General features: G+C 37.9%; 1 protein-coding gene across 2 annotated transcripts in view; it reads left to right on the plus strand.

Moving 5' to 3' along the window:
- Nucleotides 1-17,784, plus strand: part of LYPLAL1 (lysophospholipase like 1) — a 45,940-nt gene extending 28,156 nt beyond the window's left edge. The window contains exon 6 of one of the 2 annotated variants that reach the window (XM_081224919.1): nucleotides 17,505-17,784. In XM_081224919.1, coding sequence (XP_081081045.1) covers nucleotides 17,505-17,737 — 233 coding nt within the window. In that variant the 3' untranslated portion in view covers nucleotides 17,738-17,784. The remainder of the gene's footprint in view (nucleotides 1-17,504) is intronic. The other variant, XM_081224921.1, reaches the window with a different exon arrangement.
- The last annotated feature ends 1,634 nt before the right edge of the window (nucleotides 17,785-19,418 follow it).

A 19,418-nucleotide genomic window follows, 5' to 3' on the forward strand; every position in this document is an offset into this window, starting at 1 on the left:
AGCAATTCCATCAGGCAGAATACAGTTCGGCCTTCCTTGTCTATCCAGTATGGTCATCCCTGTTTTTTAATTGATTATTTAGAACATTTTAATGTGATTGTTGGCATGTTTGGATTTCAAGCTACCATCTTAACTGTTTATTTTCTCTATATTCTCTATATTCTCTATTCTCTTCTTCTTTGCTCCCTTATTCTTCACTTTCTACTCCCCCTTTTTTTCTTGGATTATGTGTTCTTTTGCTGGCTTCTTAGTTATGATTCTTTGTACTTTTATTTTAATGATTACTATAGGGTTTATAGCATATAATTTTTATATTTTTTTAAAATTTTGAAATAATTACAAGCTCACAGGAAGTGTTAAAGATAGTACAGAAGAGTCCCATGTACCCTGCGCCCAGTGGTTACATCTTATGTAACTATAGTATAATGTCAAAACCAGGAAACTGACATTGGTACAATGTGTGTGTATAGTTATATGCCATTTTTTCACATGGCTGCATGGATTCATGTATCCACCACTACAATCAATATACAGAACTGTTCCATCACCACAGAGATGCCCATTGTGCTGCCTATAGTCATATCCATCCCTTCCTCTGTCACCATCTAACCCATAACAACCACTGATTTGTACTCCATCTCTATAATTGGACATTTTGAGAATGTTATAGAAGTAGAACTATACAGTATGTGACATTTTGAGATTGACTTTTTTCACTCCATCCAAATTGTTGCAACCATCAATAGTTTACTTCTTTTTATTGCAGAGTAGTATGCCCTGGCATGAATGTATTCAATATTATAGTTTGTTAAACTGTTCTCCAATTAAAACACAGTTTTTTTGGCTATTACGAATAAAGCTGCCGTGAACACTCTTGTATAGATTTTTGTCTAGACGTAATTTTTTTTCTCTCTGGGATAAATACCCAGGAGAGTGATTCCTGGGTTGTATAATAAGTGTATGTTTAAGAAACTACCAGATTTTTCCAGAGTAGCTGTGCCATCTTATACTCCTACCAGAAGGCAGGAGAGATAAATATTCTCTACATCCTCATCAGCATTTTGTAGTATCACTATTTTTTTTTTTTTTTTTAGCTGTCCTAATAGGTATATAATGAAATCTCATTGTGGTCAAAATGTGCATTCCCTAATGGCTAGTGATGTTGAGCCTATTTTCATAAGCTTATTTGCCATCTCTGTATCCTATTTGATAGATGTTTCTTCATGTCTTTTGCCCATGATCAAATTGGATTTTCTTTTTTGTTTGCGTTAACTGTTGAGTTTTGAAAGTTCCTTTTAATATCTTCTAGATGTGAGTCTTTTGTTAGATATATAGTTTTCAAATATTTTTTCACTGTCTGTAGCTTGTCTTTGCAACTTCTTAGGTTCTTTTATGCAAAAGTTCTAAATTTTAATGAAGTCCAGTTTACTGACTTTTTCTTTCATGGATTATGCTTTTGGTGTTAGTGAGCTATTGTGAGTTAATTTTTGTATAAGGTGTGAGGTTTAGGTTGACATCCATTTTATGTTTTTGCCTGTAGATGCCAAGTTGCCCAGCACTGTTTGGTGAAAGAACTATCCTTCCTCCATTGAATTATTTTTGTATCTTTATCGAAAATCAGTTGTCTGTTGCTTGTGTGTCTGTTTCTTGTTTATCTGTTCTGTTCCATTGATCTCTGTGTCTGTCCACATAACGCTAATTACTATAGTTATATAATTCTTGCAGTCAGGTACAGTTAATTCTTCCTAATTTATTCTTCTTTTCAAAATTTTATTAGCTATTTTAGTTCCTTTCCTTTCCATATAAATTTTAAAATACACTTATCTATATCCACCCAAGAAATCTTGCTGGAATTTTGAAAGGAATTGTGTTAAATTTGTATAACAGTTTAGAAAGAATTGACATCCTTTCCATATTGAATCTTCCAATTCATGAACATGATATATTACTCCACTTATTTAGGTCTTCTGTAGTTTCTTTCATTATTTTTTTTGTAGAATTTAACACACAAGTTCTGTACATGTTTTGTTAGATTTGTACCTGAGTGTTTTGTTTTTTGAGGAATTATAAATGGTACTGTATTATTAAGTACAGTTTCCCTGTGTACATTGCTAGCTTATTGAAATAGAGTTGTTTTTTGTGTGGGTGTCTTATATCATATGATCTTGTTTAGCTCAGTTACTAATTCTAGGAGGTTTTCTGTAAATTCCTTGGGACTTTCTACAAAAAAAAATGTCACTTGCAAATTGAAATCAATTTATTTCTTCCTTTCCAAATGAAGTCCTTGTATTTCCTTTTCGTTGCTTATTACACTGGCTAGAACTTCCAGCATCATGCTGGATGAGAACAGTGAGAGCAGACATCCTTGTCTTGTTCCCAGCCTTAGGGGGAAAGCATTCAGTCTTTCATCAGTAAATATGTTAGCTGTAGGGTTTTTTGTAGATGTTCTTTATCAAGTCAGTGAAACTCCTCTCTATTCCTAGTTTTCTAAGAGTTTTTATCATGAATGGTTGTTGAATTTTATCAAATGCTTTTTCCACAGGGGATAAAATTATGTATAATTATTAATAATATAATTTATTATTATAATTATTAATTATTATAATTATTAATGATATAAAATTATTCTCTTTAGCCTGTTAATAATATGTTCTTCTGTATCTGATATGTGTTTTTACTCTTGCTGTTTTTAAAAGTTTCTCTTATCACTGATATTGAGCAATTTGATTATGACATATATTGGTATAGTTTTTCATGTTTCTTATCCCGGGGGTTCCTGCTAATCTTTTTAGGTGGTTCTTTCTGGCCCCAGATAGTTTACTCTGTGAATACTCCAGGTGGACCATCTCTAGATCTCTGGAGTTCTGTCTCTGTGAAACGTACTCTTCTCTGGTACTCTGTCCTCTCAATTCTAGCCAACATCATCTACTCAGACTCTCAGCTCTGCATGTCAACTCAGGGAGTCCACCAGGCTCTGCATGGATTTTTCCTCTCTGTTCTGCAGTCTGGGAACTCTCTCAAGGCAGTAAGCTAGGGACATTATAAGGCTCACCGTGTTTCCTTTGCTTCTCTCAGTGATCACTGTCCTTCATTGCCTGATGTATGCTGCTTTGAAAAACATTATCTCCAGTACTTTGCCTTTGTTTGTTTGTTTTGGTTTTGGTTTTGTTTTCTGGTTGTTTCAGGTGAAAGAATCCATCTAGTCCGTGTTTGTTAATTACATTATGTCTGAATGCTAAATTATCCTTTAAAGAGTTTTTTTTAAGTTTTTTAAAGTCTTTTATATTTACCCATATTCTTTCCTTTTCTAATGTTCTTCATTCCTCAATATAGCTTCAGATTTCCATATGGTATCATTTTCCTTCTGCCTGAAATACATTAACATTTATGACAGACATGTCTACTGCTGTTAAATTCTTTCAACATTCTTCTATCTGAAAAAGTACTATTTTGTTTTTATTTTTGAGAGCTGTATAGAATTCTAACTTGACAGGGTTTTCTTTCTTTCATTACTTTAAAGATCTTATGCTGTCATCTTCTAGTTTGCATTTTTTCTGCTGTTGTTCTAATCTTTTATCCTCTGGCTGCTTTTACAATTTTCTCTATTTTTAGTTTTAAGCGATTTGATTAGGATGTGCTTTGGTGTTGTTTTCTCCAGTTTCTTTGTGCTTGGAATTTCTTGAGTTTCTAATCTGTGGATTTATAGTTTTCATGAAATTTAGAGACATTTTGGCCATTGCATTTTCAAATATTTGTTTGCCTATCTCCTGTCCCTTTTTTGTAGGATTTCCATTATACTTATATTAGACTGTTTGAAGTTGTTTCACAACTTACTGGTACTTATTTTTTTCTTTTTTTTAAATTTGTTTTCACTCTCCATTTTATTTTGGATAGTTTCTATTCCTGTTGTGAATTTCGCTGGTCTTCTCTTCTGCAGTTATTTGTCATTAATCCCATCTTTTTTATCTCAGGTATTGCCTGTCTCTAGAAGTTCTTTTTTTAAATTTCTTGAATTCATATAATTAATATGCTTAGTGTTTTCTCCACCTTCTTGAATATATGGGATGTAGTTTTAATAGCAGTTTTAATATCTTTATTTGTTGAGCCTATCATCTCTGTCATTTTTGACTTTGTTTCAATTAATTTTTCTTTTTATTAAGGATAAATTTTTTTGCTTCCTTTGTATGCCTAGTGATTTTTTATTGGATTTCAGACATTGTGAATTCTACATTGTTAAGTGCTAGATCAGTTTGCATTTCTATAAATATTTATGAGCTTTGCCATGGAATGCAGTTAGGTTACTTGGAAAGTACTTAGAAGTATTTTGATCCTTTCAGACTTCCTTTTAAGCTTTCTTAGGTAGTACTAGAGCAGTGTTTGCTCCAGGACTAACTTTGCCCCACCATTCAAGCAACACACGTTTGAGTACTCTAGCTGATACTCGCCGGATTGTGAGGTTTTACACTCTGACTAGTGGGAACTCAAATTTTTCCCAGTCCTCTCTGAGCCTCAGTGATCATTCCTTCTGTTCCTTCTAGGTAGTTCATACTTTCCTTACACAAATCTGTTGGTTAGTACTCTGCTGAAGATTTGAGGGGGACCCTCTGAAGATCTCTGGCAGTCTTGCAGCTGTCCAATACTCTGTCATATGAACTCAAAGCTCCTTGACTTTCTGGACTCCCAGCTCTGTCTCCTCCTTCAGCTCCATCTGGGTCTCCGTCTCCATGCTGTAGCCTTGAAACTCTTCACACAGTAAGCTGGGCATTTGTAGAGCTCACTGCATTTGCTTCTCCTTCTTAAGGGATGACTCTCCTGTACTGCTAGTGCCCAATATCTGAAAATGTATATGTGGCCCACCTTTTCAGTTGTTTCCGGTCAAAAAATAAATCTGGTCCCTGTTCCATCTTGGCCATCTTGGTCATAAGTGGAAGTCCCTTCATTCCCCTTTTATTTGAAGCTATAAACTGTAAATTTGAAGAGGGAGGGAAGGAGAAAGAAAGGGTAGGGAGGAGAGAGGAAGAGAGACAGAGACTGAGACTTTAACTAATAAAGTCCAAATCCCCTCAGAGAAGACTCAGTTCGTGCAGTGTTTTAATTATCTTAAGCTTTTAATGACCTTCAACTTCTTGACATTTTAAATGCCCTGGCTTGAATATACATGGTATCACTCATGTTTAAAGCCCTTATGGCCGCAATTTGCCTTAAGAGTAACATATATACGTATCATAGATAAGGGTGTCAGGCTTATACGTGTTGAGTATATACATACCAAATATAAGAGAAAGAAATCCAGATCTTTTTGGTGAATATTTGTCCTATCACTTGATAATTATGTATTCTTGGATAAATCTCAGCCTCTGCTACAGTATACTCTTGTGAAATTGTTGTGTGAGGATCAAGTTGTATAGCATGTGTAAAAGCCTTTAATAAAACGTAAAGTTAAAGAAATTGAAGGTATTACCTGTATAGTTTTGCCAGAAATGGAGGGAGGTATGTGTGTAATGGTTACAAATCTTTCTCCACAAACTGGTCTATGCATGAAAGGTATATCTAAATATTTTATATGATAATCTTCGATCCAAGTCTACTCCCCTACCCATTGGGCTGATAGGATATTCAGTCTTAGTTGTCATTTGCTGCTTTACCTCATTCCAAATCCTGCCAGTCTGGGCCCCCTTGCAAAGGGTAGTATCTTTAGGGAGGCCCTGCATTATCCAGTGCTCACTCACCTTGAGACACCTATTGTCCATATGCATGTGGTCTCTTAAAGCCAAGTATTTGAGCCTGAAAAGTCATTGCTAAGGCTAGGCACACGAGGGTTTAAGGTTTTATCCTCCTAAGGAAACAGCTCAGCCATTTTCCTCATGTTCTGTTACTTCACCCACATAAACATTTCCTAAGGCAAGAGAGTTGAAATAGTCTTGATACTTTCTTACATGGGAGAGGAAGAATAGCAACAAGAAGAAAGCATAAATCAGTATCACAGTAAATTATATATGTTTATATGTTGGGGAGACTGGAATTTTTCAAGAGAGGAGAGATAAAGCTAGTATGTAAGTGAAGGGAGATGTTCACTTTTTACTATATATTTCTTCTGTTTGAATTTTTATAATGAGCTTTATTGGTTTTGTAATCCTTAAAGTGAAGTAAATGTTTATTGATGGCAGTTTTTCTCAACTAAGGACTGAATAGGAAAGATCACCATCAGTGGTAGGAAAATTAAATGTACTCTTTATAGGAAGTTAAGAATTTCAATTAACAAAATGAACTGAGAACAAAATATGAAACAGACTGGCAATTTGACTATTGAGAATTTAAAGTACTTTAATACGTTGAAGAAAAGTGCAGATATCACTTAGCCAGAATATATTTAAACAATACGTCTTTATCATATAAAGAATTTCTTGATATACAATAAGAGAACAGAAAGCCATGTAAACATTTCAAGAAAAATCAGATTATATGATACACAAAGACCGCTGGTTCACAAGACTTTGTATATAATTTTAATACATGAAAAGCTAGAGTTATATTTACAGAGAACAAATGTACTGTTATGTACATTTTGATTCTACTTTAAAATTTACCCTTTAGAAATACGTTTCTGTGAGTATACACATGTACAGTCTTCTGAAGGGAGTGTAGCCTCAGCATATTCCTACACTGAGGGTAAGATGCAGACCCATGCATGTGTTATCTCTGTCATATTTGTTAAATTCTGCCATTTAGCTGCAACCAAATCAGCTCAATTTGTTTCATGCAGCAGTAAGACTATGAACAGAACTCCAAGCACCAGAATGAGGTCAACCTACAGCCCTGCCCTCAGCTGTGCTCCCCAGGGCCCTGGTGCCACCCAGCTGAACAAATTGCATGGCCTAGTAAGGATGTGCCTTAGGAGGCCAGCTGTCCTTCTCCTTAAGTTTCTGTATTAACCTTCCTACTTGAACCAAAGCATTAATGCAGGCATTACAGGAGCAATTGCACAGACTCCACCTTGGCCTGCGAGGACACAGTTTAGGACAAGGTATCCTCCACAACAGCCATGGCCATGAACTGAGTTGGACCTGAATGCTTCCAGGAACAAGAGGGTATCACTGATCATTTTAGCTAAAGATACACGCAAATTTCTTACCAGTTTTTCAAATTGGATGGTTCCCATTGTAAGGTCACAGCCCTTAGGTTGTACATAAATAACAAATTGGTTGTCATCTCTCTAGAAAGCTTTCCCGAATAATCAAGGTAGCTTCATTTTGGAGAGATCTCCAGTCATCTTAGATCTGCATGAGCTATTTATGATATTTCCTAAAACACTTGAAAGTCTATTATGACACGTGAAAGTCACCATGTTTTCCAGCGATACAAGTTAATACCTACTTTGCAATTCTGAGGCCCCCTCGAATGGGACCTACATCAGCCAAAGGCATAGGTGACAGTGTCTCCAGCATGACTCCTGGCCAGCTGAGAAGCCTTAGTCCTCCCAGTTCAGTTCAGCAATTGAGCCTAGTCCTTGTTTTTGCAGAGAATGCCCAGGAGAAGTCACCCCAGCCTGTGCTGTTTGTCCACACCACGAGCTGCGTTGCATTTGTCCATACCACAGACTGAATAAGTGACAGTTATGGGAATGGGTATGGAGGAGATATCTGGGGAGCGTGCTGACAGATGGTTGGCTTTTGTCTTTTGTGAGGGAAGGGTTTGGTACAGGAGCTGGGGCCATCCTTTGCTGTTTCCACAGACTTAGTAAGGTTAAGAAGAATGGTGATCAAATCTTGAATCCTCTGTAGAGAGGTGGCAGGCCTGGCACTCAGTTAAATCTAAGGTGCTTTGTAACAGTGTGGGAAACCTCACCAGGGTGTTTTCCAGCTTGAGGAAAGCTCCAGGGTGGTCCTGAAAGACAACAATCATTAATATCCCTCTCTTCCCCATAAGTTCCTGGGGTCTAAGATGCTCTCTGGTATCTCTCCACTTACACATAATTTATGTCCTATTCCAGTAGCTATAACTTCATCTTTTTTCTAGTTGTCCCTTACTCATGCCCAGACCTTTCGTCCAGAAGGGTTGGGTACAACAAGGGCAAAGGCATTTTTATAGAACCTACAGAGACACATTATGCCCCCCACTTTGGGCCACATGGACCACTATAGGGGGACTCAGCAAACACTGCGCTCAGCCAATTAGTGATGATCTTGTTTCTCCAAGATCATGTCAATGAAACAAATAAATCCATACTTGTAAACCAGAAGTAAGTTTAAATCCCCTTCCTGCTTTCGACTAAGCACCCTCCTGGAAGGTGTACCAACCAGATCAGCCTGGGTTGCCATTAGGGGAAGGAAGAAGCATTACACTCAGTGGTCAGGAGGAACAACAAATTTTCAAAAGCACTTTATATAATCTCCCAACACTTTTATTCTCACCCTTACCCAGGAAACAGCTGAGAGGAGATGATCCCTTTCTGAGGACAGCTGTATTCCTTGACCTTACCAAGGTGTCTGGACCAGAAGAAAGTGAAGGAGGTAGAGCCAGACATCTTTTGAGTCAATTTTTGGCAAGAACCCCCCAATTCTCAACAATACCAAATCCCAGTGAATTGCAGGGAATGTTCAAAGACTACCGAATACCTGACTACCAGCCCATTGTTTTGCAACAAAAGGCACACCATTGCCAGACTGAAAACCATCCAGAAATATAAGCCAAAAATATAACACAGATGAGTTTCATGACCCACAATAGTGTGGTCAGTGTAAACTTATCACACTGGAACGTCAACATATAACCTGAAAAATTGTTGATAAGTAGTGAGGCACCACCTATAACCCCAAGAAGAGGCGAAAGGTCAGATGTAATCAGTGTGTCAGGAACAAGTATGGGCAATGCCCCCTGCTATGTGGTTGCCTTCACTGCCAGACAACTGGGTCAGCTTCTGCCAGGACTCAAAAGTCTGGCATGCAGTGGTAACCTGTGTATCAAAAACAGAAGCTCTTTTACCTTGTACCCAACACGATGGTTGATGTGTCACTCTGTCTGGTCTGATGATGGTTCACGTAAGCAACACTGGCAGTCTGGCAGTGCAGACTCAACCAGCAGCTTGATTCCAGTTGGTTTCAGTGCCAAAGGGGGTAGTCTTGAATCTTACAGTCTGTGGTTTTCCAAGTGACAGTCCAAATAATCAGGCCATGGCAACAACCCAAGAGTCAGTAAAAATATAATGAGATTTATCAAGTGTCGTATTTGTCAGAGCTATAAGAACGACCTTGGGTTTTGCCCACTGAGCAAAATGACCCTGTCCACTTTGAGTTCTGAATAAGTTGGCCCTGAGCCTGAACAATTGCAGCTGCCCAGTGGACACCACCAGCTGTCAGCTTAGCCAAACCATCGGTGAAGCAGTCCCAGACATTATGGGGAACCTCTGTGAATCAAGGGCCCCAATGAGCCAGCAACTTTGCTACAGGTGGTGGAGTGGAAGAGCTGCCATTTTTTCATATAGAGCCAAGATGCTTCTGGGGCCAGGCTGGCTACATTCTTGAATGTACCATTTCCATTACTGGATCCTTTTTTCACTTTGTTAGTCATTGAGTCTGAATTGATCCATCCCAAAATGGAAATACCAGGCCAGAGAGTCACAGTTGCTCCAGGGGTCAGACACTCAGTTTCAGTAAGAGCCCAATAGTGAGCTAAGAGCTGCTTTCAAAAGAAGTAAAACTGGTAGCTGTGTCAAGGAGTCAATGAGTCTAAACCCTAAGGGGCACCTCCAAGTAGAGGCCACCTCCCTTTGCCAGAAGCTCCAACTGGCAGCAGCATCACTCACAGAGACTTGTGGCTCAAAGGGATCATTGAAGATGTAGGGCCCCAGAAGCATCAGCACCTCTCTACATGCAGCTCTTCCCAAACAGGAGAATCCCTTTTGGATCTTATGGGCATTTACAGTATAAGCATATAAAACATAAATACCAATTACACATTCAGCAGTGGAAGCCAGAACAATACATTGCATTAACACAGAGGACTCCACTCCCCGGCCACGTTAACGTTCCTTTCTTACTGTGAGCTCTGTCCTGACCCCAGCAGTTGAATTTGGGCATACACTCACTAATGGGACCCAGTTGGATGGTAACTCAGGTGCCAGTATCCACCAGAGCCACAAAAGTTTGAATCCCTTCTCTTCCCGACCTTCCCTAACCCCTTTGGTAGATTATGGCTTCTCATCCCTTTTGGGAACACAGCAATGTCACCTAGCCCTAACCATCTTACTCCTTAAACCAGCTGAGGTCAGTGAAAGGAGACAGGATGGGTCACAGGGGTACGGAGAGGGAGGGTGACTCCACTCAGTAAGCAAGTCACATTTCAGTTTGGGGAGGCATGTCCGCAGCATGCAATAATTTATTTAGATTGTTGGAGTCAGTTTCTCATTCTTCAGGGGATCAGCCTCATCAGCATTGTAAACCAAACCTAGAACACTAAAAGCCTGAGTACCAGTCAATGCCCTATCTGTGGTTTCCCATGGGAAACTGTCTCAGGGAAGTTTTCCCATGGGGCCAAAGCTCCCTGAAAGCAAGCAGGACCCACTGCAAAAAAATAAGACAAAGCTCTGAGACATTTTACTGCCATCTTCAAATGGATCTAAGGTTGGCATAACAGACTACAGGAGGGTCTGAGCCATAAGCCAACCCAGCTGTTCTGTTCCTCCTTAAGGAGCATCCTTGCACGATGCTCTCTATCTACCAGGTGAACCAGAGAACTTTCTAAAGATTTGCCTGGTCTCTCCTCTTAGGGATTGTGAATTTCACTCCTTTCACACTCAAGGCAGTTATGTGTCTCTGTAACTGTTGTCTGAAAGAGAAAAGATACTTCTACCCATACAGAATGAATGTTAGTATCAGTTATTCTAAAGGGGTGGGCCCGAAGCTGAGGTTGACCGAGGTCCTTCCACTGAAGGAGAGTTAACAATGGATAGGGTACCAATTGGATAGTTGTCTGGATCCCGTTCCTTAGCCTGCAATGGCCCCCCTAATTGTTATTGAACACAAGTTTGTGTGCCCGACACACAGCCAAACAAACTGAAAGGTTGGAGTTTGGATCAGAGAAAGGTTTTTGCAAGGTCATGCAGGGAGACGGGTGGCTCGTGCCCAAAAAACTCCGAGCTTCTTGAAGGGTTTCAGCAAATCACTTTTAAAGGCAAGGTGAGGGAGGGACATGGTTAGTTGTTGCAGACTTCTTGGGGTAGGATTCCTCTGTTCTTGCAGCTGTCCATGTTTGTCAGGTCACGATGTTCCTGTAACCCTGCAACAAGACAAATATTATTCTCTGTTCTGCAACTTTTTATCTCTATATGAATGGACTCAAAGATCAGAGCCCTGAGAATAGTCTATCCTGTGTATTTCAGGCAAGATTGTTTTGCAAAAGGTGCAGAGCCAGCATGACTAAGCACAGGCAACAAAACAGATCTAATATGGAGTCAGATTTGTTCTTCTCCATTACATAATTTCTTTTCATTAAGAATAAATACACTGGAAGACCATTTATTGCCCAGTTGACGTACAATTTCTTCAGTGTGTTTGCTGCCATTTCCCATGGACTTCCCTCAAATTTTGTTCATCATCCTGCAAAGCCTTCATGCTTCCCTTTCTCGTACTTCAGCATTTGAGAAAATGAGTGTGAAATTTAATTTGAAATATTGAGTGGACTTTTACAAAAATGTAAAGTATTATCTTAAAATACATTTTCTTTGTGCTATCCTCATGTTATTATGTGCGTTACCTTTGTGATTTTACTTAGGCCTTTTTGTCTTGGATTGGTTGCAAAAGCCATATGTGATTTTTATATTGGGAATAGAATTAATGAGTCTATGATGAATAGTGGACATCCTGTTTTGAAGAAATCATATTTTGGGCAAAATGCCCATAAGAGACTTATGTTTTTGCCAATAGTTTAGTGCAGAGCCTCAGGGATCTTTCTTTTCTTTCTTTCTTTTTTTTTTTTTTTAAAGAAATGAGAAAGTTTGATGCTTTTGCATTCTATTTTAAATTCGTTTTAGGGGTGATTTCAAAACAGCTTGTTAGTTCATTTTTTGTTATTGTAACAAATTCATACTTGTTTTGTTTTGTTTTGTTTTGGTGTTTCACTACCTACACTTAAGGGCAGAGTATTACTTTAATTAAAAATCACTCTTGGGACTTCCCTGGTGGTCCAGTGGCTGAGACTCCGTGCTCCCAATGCAGGGGACCTGGGTTCAATCCCTGGTCGGGAAACTAGATCCCACATGCATGCCACAGCTAAGAGTTTGCATGCCGCAACTAAGAAGCCCGCATGCCACAACTAAAAAAGATGCTGCATGCTGCAACTAAGACCCAGTGCAGCCTATATAAATAAATAAATATTAGAAAAAGAAATCACTCTGTTTTCATTTTCTGTTTCTCTCTTCCCACCTCAATTTTTTCTAGTCAGTTGGTGGCTTTTCCACTTGAAACTAGAGAAACACTTGACATATTAGTTACTTGACATATTAATTTTGGCCACTTCTGGTATGCTTTCTTTTGCCAATGAAATTATTGCAATTGAAAATTTGGGTGCGGGTCTCTATGAGAAACAGAAGTCTTTCCCTTAGGCATTAAGTATTAAGCCAGTTTCTCTACCATATAACAAGAGAGAAGTGTTAAAACCAAAGTTCATGACATGCAATTGGCAGAGGCAAATAAATGGTTCTCTTTAAAAATTTAACTTCAAGAGCAATAAATCTCTAGTTAAACTTAAAAACAGGATTTTTAAATGGCAAATGAAAAATATACCAATTTCAAATAGTAGCTGAAATCTTTTTTTTTTTTTTTTTTTTAACGTTTCTTAATTATCCTGTGAAATGTCAAGTGTGCTTTAGGGCATCTGGTTAACATTGTCTTAGTTCTGCCATATAATCAAACAATTTTTACTGCTGGAGGGAATTCAGAGATGATCATTTTACACATATGGAAACTGAGATCCAGAGACAGTCAGTGATGTACCCATAGTCCTGAAGAAACAGGACTAAAACATAATTTCCCTTCTGATGCTTTTTTCGCTATGCCACATTGCTGTAGCAGTTCAGAAAGTATAGCTAAATATTCACATAAATTTCAAATGACTTAGATTTAAAGCCATTTCCTTTCCTTTGTAGACATTTTATATTCATGCTCCTTTTGGCTCCATTTGTACTGTTTTGCTAAATGATGTAGTGGTCTTTCCCTTTGCCTCAATGTAATAGTAGGCCCAGCCTAATTTTTAAATAATGGAACAGATTTAAGAGTTCTTAAAGATTATGAACCATTTCTATCAGAATTCTAATTTCTGAATCCCATAACCTGCTTCAGTCCTTACCTTACTCGATATCTTTATAGAATGTGACACGCTGATTAACCCCTCATTCTGGAAACAACTCTTCCAGCCTGGTTTTTCTAATATCTCTGGACTATGATTTCTCTATCTCCTTCAATGGTTTCTTTACTGTTAGTCCCTTAATGTGGAGACTCCTTTTGGTTCTATTTTTGTCTTTATTCTCTCTCTGGGTGATCTTCCACTTTTATGGCTTCAGAAAGCTGGCTTCCTATCTACACCTCTGGCCCCAAACTCTCTTTGTTGCTCCACATCTGCATTTTATACTTCCTGCTGGAGCTTCCCACCTGGTTGTCAGACAACCAAGATACATGTCATATATTCACAACATTGCAAAATTTTCACACTTACCAAGTGTGATGTGGGTTAAAAAACAACAACAACAACAACTAATCTCTCCAAGTTCCTGTTCCCTCACCTGTACAATGGATTTGTTATGAGATTAAATGTGAAGAGCCCAGCACAGCAAGTGGAGAGTTATTGCTTTGTTGTCCACTCCAGAACCTACTTCTCCTGTTGCGGTCTGTTTTCAATGACCTTCCCTCCACATAACAATGTCTTTGTGTCATACCCTACTCTTCTCCATCTCTCATCTTTTCATTATGTCAGTTAACAATTCCTTTTGATGTTCTATCAGCAAAACGTCTTTCTGTTTTCGCCTCTAAACCATCCCCATCGTCTCTGCCTTAGTTCTGGTCTCATTGTACCTTTGGATCTGTCTGCCTCTGGTCTCTTTTGTCTGTTCATTCTCCAGGATGGCCTTCTCTACTACCTAACAACCTCACTGTCTGGGTGGGCTTCCCACTGTCTTCAGAAAAAAATTAAAATTTTTTAATTAAGCAGCAAATTCCTTTACAATCTAGCCCCTACCTACTATTTCAGCTTCATCTCCTGCCCTTAAATTTGTTGTTAAAATATTGTATATGATGTGTTAGTTAACTTGTAAAACTAATTTAGTGTCTTCTGGTTTAGTTAATAACAAGTAGGAAGGTAGGATAGACCAGTGTATGTTTTAAAACAATTTAAAATTTATAAAGAAGTCAATTTCAAGTACCGTACAAAGAACTTTTTTTCCTGAACTATTCGAGAGTAAGCTGCCAACAGAATGCCCCATCATCCAGAATACTTTGGTGCATATTTTCTACAGACAAGGACATTCTGCACATCCATAGTACAACCATAGTAATCAAGGACTTCAAAATAGTACATTACTACAATTTAATCCTCATTAGACTAGACCCTCATTCAAGTTTCACCAAGGGTTCAATTATATCTTTTATAGCAAAAAAAATCCACACCAGATCACACGTCACATTTATTTGTTATGTCTGTTTAATTGCCTTTGGTCTGGAACAGTTCCTCACTCTTTCCTTGACTTCTATCACTTTGATACTCTTGAAACTTTTAGGCCAGTTAGTTTTGTAAACTGAATTATTCTGATGTTTCCTCACAATTACATTTGGGTTAGTTCCTCTTGTGCAGAAACATAGAAGTGATGGTGTGTACTCCTCATTGTATCCTATCAAGTGGCTCATGGATTCAATATATCCCAGTACTAGAAATGTTCATTTTGATCATTTTATCAGTAAGGATAGTAACGTAAGTATTATTCACTGTAAAATTACTCCTTTCCCTTTGGCAATTAATAAGTATTTTGTGAGGACATACTTTGAGACTATGGCAGTATCATATTCCTCATTAAAATTTTAATTTGTTTATTATATCAGAATCAACTCATGGCTTCCTGTTTCACTCAATGGATTGTAATATACTGCTGTCATTTCCTTTTAATACTAAAATTTTCCCAGAATTGGCCAGTTAGTGTCTTTTTTGAGTTGGCTTCAATGTTCTTTTCACAGGTCCCTTTCATTCTTTGAACACTGTGTTATTTTACAGCTCACAAAGATGTATCAGGTGCATCTTGCACTTTTCTTGCCCAAGCCACTGAATCAATCATTTCTCCAAAGACTCCTGGTTCCTATTTAGTGAAACATGAAATTTAGAAACCAAGATCTGGGCACTAAGTAGACACATTCTATTAGGGTATTGCTGTTCCCAGGCCCTTAGTGGAGAGAACTGGGGATAAATGTATGTATGTGTATATATATATATATATATATATATATATATATATACACACACACACATTAACAATGATATTTAGGTATATGTATATTCTATATTATATGTATACATATATATGAATTATACAATAGACATACCTTTACATGTATTTATGTTGTATAAACACATATATATATATGCATATATGGAATGAGTTCATACATGAATGAGAGATAGTGTATGATAATGGAATACCTTCTGACTTTTCTGAAACGTATTAAAAATTAAAGCAATCAGTACAGAGTGACTTTAGCTGCAGAAATCCTGATCAACTATGACTTAAACAGTAAAAATGGTTATAAATCTCACAAAGAAAAGTTGGAGAAGTGCTCTCTGGTTTGGTATAGCTGTCCAATGCTGTCATTAAGGACCCAGACTTTTCCATTTATTCACATTGTCATCCCCAGCATGTTGGCCTTTTTCCTGACATTTGTTATCCTATGGTCACAAAATGGCTGCCAGAGAGCCAAACAGTGCCTCCTCACACTGCAGCATTCAGTGCAAGAAGGAAGAGAAGGCATAGCTAAGAAAGACTTCATCACTTGTCTGTCTTTTTTCAAGCAACATAGTCTTTCCCAGAAATCTCCCAACTGTCTCCTCCTTCCATACTAGTTTTCAGAACTATGCTACATGGCCCCAGATCCCTTAGAAAAAAAAGTCATACTTAGCCAAAGTTTTCTGACTTCGTTAACAATATGTGTATATATATATATTTAGTTTGAAGTTTACACTAACTCTTCTGTCTTTCTCCTGGGTGAATATGTAGAGAAAACCACTTGTGTGCTTTCTAAACTTGTTGACACTCCAATGCAGGGACCCAGTTCCACCAAGATGACAGAATATGTATTTATTAATTCAATGAGTATTCACTGGATATTATTTCAAATGCTAAGATATGAAATTCCTGCCCTGAAAGAGCTTGCATTCTAGTGGTGTGCTCCATCAGAAGAAATCTAAATCCAGATCAGAGGAGATCAAAAGACTTTTCAGAATTACCTTTACTTACTTCCTATCACTCTGCTTTACTCTTTCAAAAACAGAAGTCAGCTGTTCATTTCTGGTGTATATTTGACTCTGACCTAAATTATATTTTTCCTGGCTGATATTTCTGAGTTTGTGAAATGAATTTGGGCTTCCTCCTACTTTTAAGTACTAACATTTGCAATGCTATTTTTGCATCTTTTTGTTCATTTTGGTCAATTATAGTGTTGAGAATTTTGTAGTCCTGCTCTTTGAACAGCCACTCTTCCTTAAATTTAGTGTGTCCCACTTGGGAAGAAACTCATACTTTAAATGGAAACTTTTGCTGTACAATATGGCTTTGGAAAATTGCCACAGGAATGTTTTTTGATTGTATAGGACTTGGCAATGAAAATAATTGGTTAAAGAATGACATTAAAAAATAATCCTCGGATTTTGACACCTTAGAGAAGAAAAGAGGGAATGTTATTATATCACTCTTTCTCCATGATATGCTTTTCTTAGAAGAGAACAGTATATGTTTAACTAAATAATAACTTACTGCTTAATGTCTATTTTAAAAGGACATATTATCAGTTTGGATGCTTTGGAACAGCATGAAATAGAAAACACAGACTCTGTCTTAGTCCATTTGGGCTGTTGTAACAAAATACCACAGGCTGGGTGGCTTATAAAGAACAGAAATTTATTTCTCACAGTTCTGAAGGCTAGAAGTCCAAGATCAAGGTGCCAGCATGGCAGGGTTCTGGTGAAGGTCCTCTTCTGGGTTGTGACGACTTCTCACTATGTCCTCACATGATGGAAAGGACGAGGGAGCTCTCTAGGGTCTCTTTTATAAGGTCATTAATCCCATTCATGAGAGCCCCTCCCTCATGACCTAATCACCCCCAAAGACCCCACCTCCTATTATCATTACGTAGGGCATTAGGATTTTCAAATATGAGTTTGATTGCACCAGGAATGGGGGTGAGGGGGGAAGAAAAAACATTTAGCCTATAACATATTTTTAAACTGAGTAAAGAAATAAATGTATTACTTCACAGAACAAGAAGTCCAGAAGTTGCACAGGCTCCTCCACCATGCAGCCAGGCTGTTAGGGACACAGGCTCATTCCATCTCATGGCACCACCATCCCAAGAGGGCTGACTGTGCTCTCAGGCCAACTCCTCTCTGGTCGAGTGATGGCCTCAGAAGTTCCAGGCATTCCATTCAGATGCAGCATCATCAAGAGGAAGAAGAAGAACCACCCTTTTTTCTGATTCTCTTTTGGGAGTGAGAAAACTTCCCTAAAGGTCCCCAGAAGACTCCCTCTCACATGTTACTGACCAGACTTGGGTCATATGCCCATTTCTAAACCAGTTGCTGGCAAGAAGTGGGGTTCCCCTGATTTGCTTAAATCAGCATCCATTTCCCAGCGCTGGGGACAGGATCACCTTCTCATGACATGCTTTGTGGAGCGCAGATACCTGAATGAAATTGGATTCTGCTAGGAAAGAAGTAGCTGGAAGGAGAGGAAATGGATGCTGAAGAAGTGACCACTTAATAACCGCCGAGTGGGTTCTCGCTGCTATTTGATTGGTTTAGCAATGTCAATCCATTGGTCAAAAGAAATTTACTTTAACTAGGATTGTATTGTCCTGACCATATGTTCTCAATAGTGTCTAAAAGCAAAATACAAGCAAAATATGTATGAAGTGAATCTCACGTCATTTAAAAAATCTTAGGTGTAATTGCAATTAAAGTTTAGCAGACAATCTCCAATCCCCAAATGAAATAATCTGTCTCCATCTGTGTCTCCTTTAACCTTATTCTATTACCTCAGTTGGTTTTTAATGCCTGAAACATTATCTAAATGTTCAGCTGAGATCCGCATTTGTTCACTTTAAATCCCCAATAATTGGTGCAAAGAAGCTTTTTAGGGTGCTGGTGCGAAGTTGTTTTCACTCAGGCTGTTCTAGATGAAAAGCTTAATTCTGTGGGGAAACCATGCCAGGGCAAGTCTCAATCCAATCTTTATGCCAGATTCACACTTGGTCACTCACCCAAATGGACATTGTTCTGATTCAGAAGTTATTTTAGAGGCCCTTTTAAAAAACTACTTGTCAAAATTTAGTTGTATAAATCCCTGAAACTAGCTCATAAAACTACTAACAATGACAGCTAACTTGTAGAAGGCATTTCTAAAGAAATATAATTCTACTTTTAAATTAGTCCCTCTTGCCAGTATATTGAAATGCTTGGAATTTTAAGTAAATCATCCTTAGGATCCCTTAACAATTTTGTACAGATGGAAGGCCACGTGGGTGAATATCTTGCATGCATGAGGATGAGATCCAGATGACGAGAACATAGAAAGGGTTGTTTGAAACATATTAGAGGAGAACATTGAAAACATCAAACACTGTGATTGTAAGCAACTGTCCTAACTCTGAAACAATGCAAGAATATGAAGATATCAAACCCCATGGCATCTTCATTTAGTCTCTCTCTGGACTAAAAATATTTGTGTTTTCTTTCAAGAAGAGATGAAACTTGAATATATAAATATATTCAGACAAACATGCATGTTAATAAACACATTTATGCAATATGTTACATATATTACATACATTGTATGTATGTGTGTATATATATATGTTTGCATGTATTTGTATGTATGTAGGTATTTTAGAGGACATATGTCACTGGTAGTTGATGGAAAATGTTCATTTTCAAACCTTTATTTTCTTATTTTCTTAACAACACCACCAAAGCAAGAAAATATAAAAATAAAGAGGATCTTCATTTTTTTAAACAGATGGGAAATACACTCTCTGGGGAAGTACAACCAGACTGATGTTTTGTCTGCATCAGTTTCTTTGCAGACTATCTGGTATTCCTTGACAAGCTTGGCATGCTTCCCTTACTTGTTGAACATCAATATCTATGGGTAACTACATATATATCCTCATAAGGGT

Source organism: Mesoplodon bidens (assembly GCF_964165515.1).
Source record: "Mesoplodon bidens genome assembly, chromosome: 2".
Lineage (NCBI taxonomy): Eukaryota > Metazoa > Chordata > Mammalia > Artiodactyla > Ziphiidae > Mesoplodon > Mesoplodon bidens.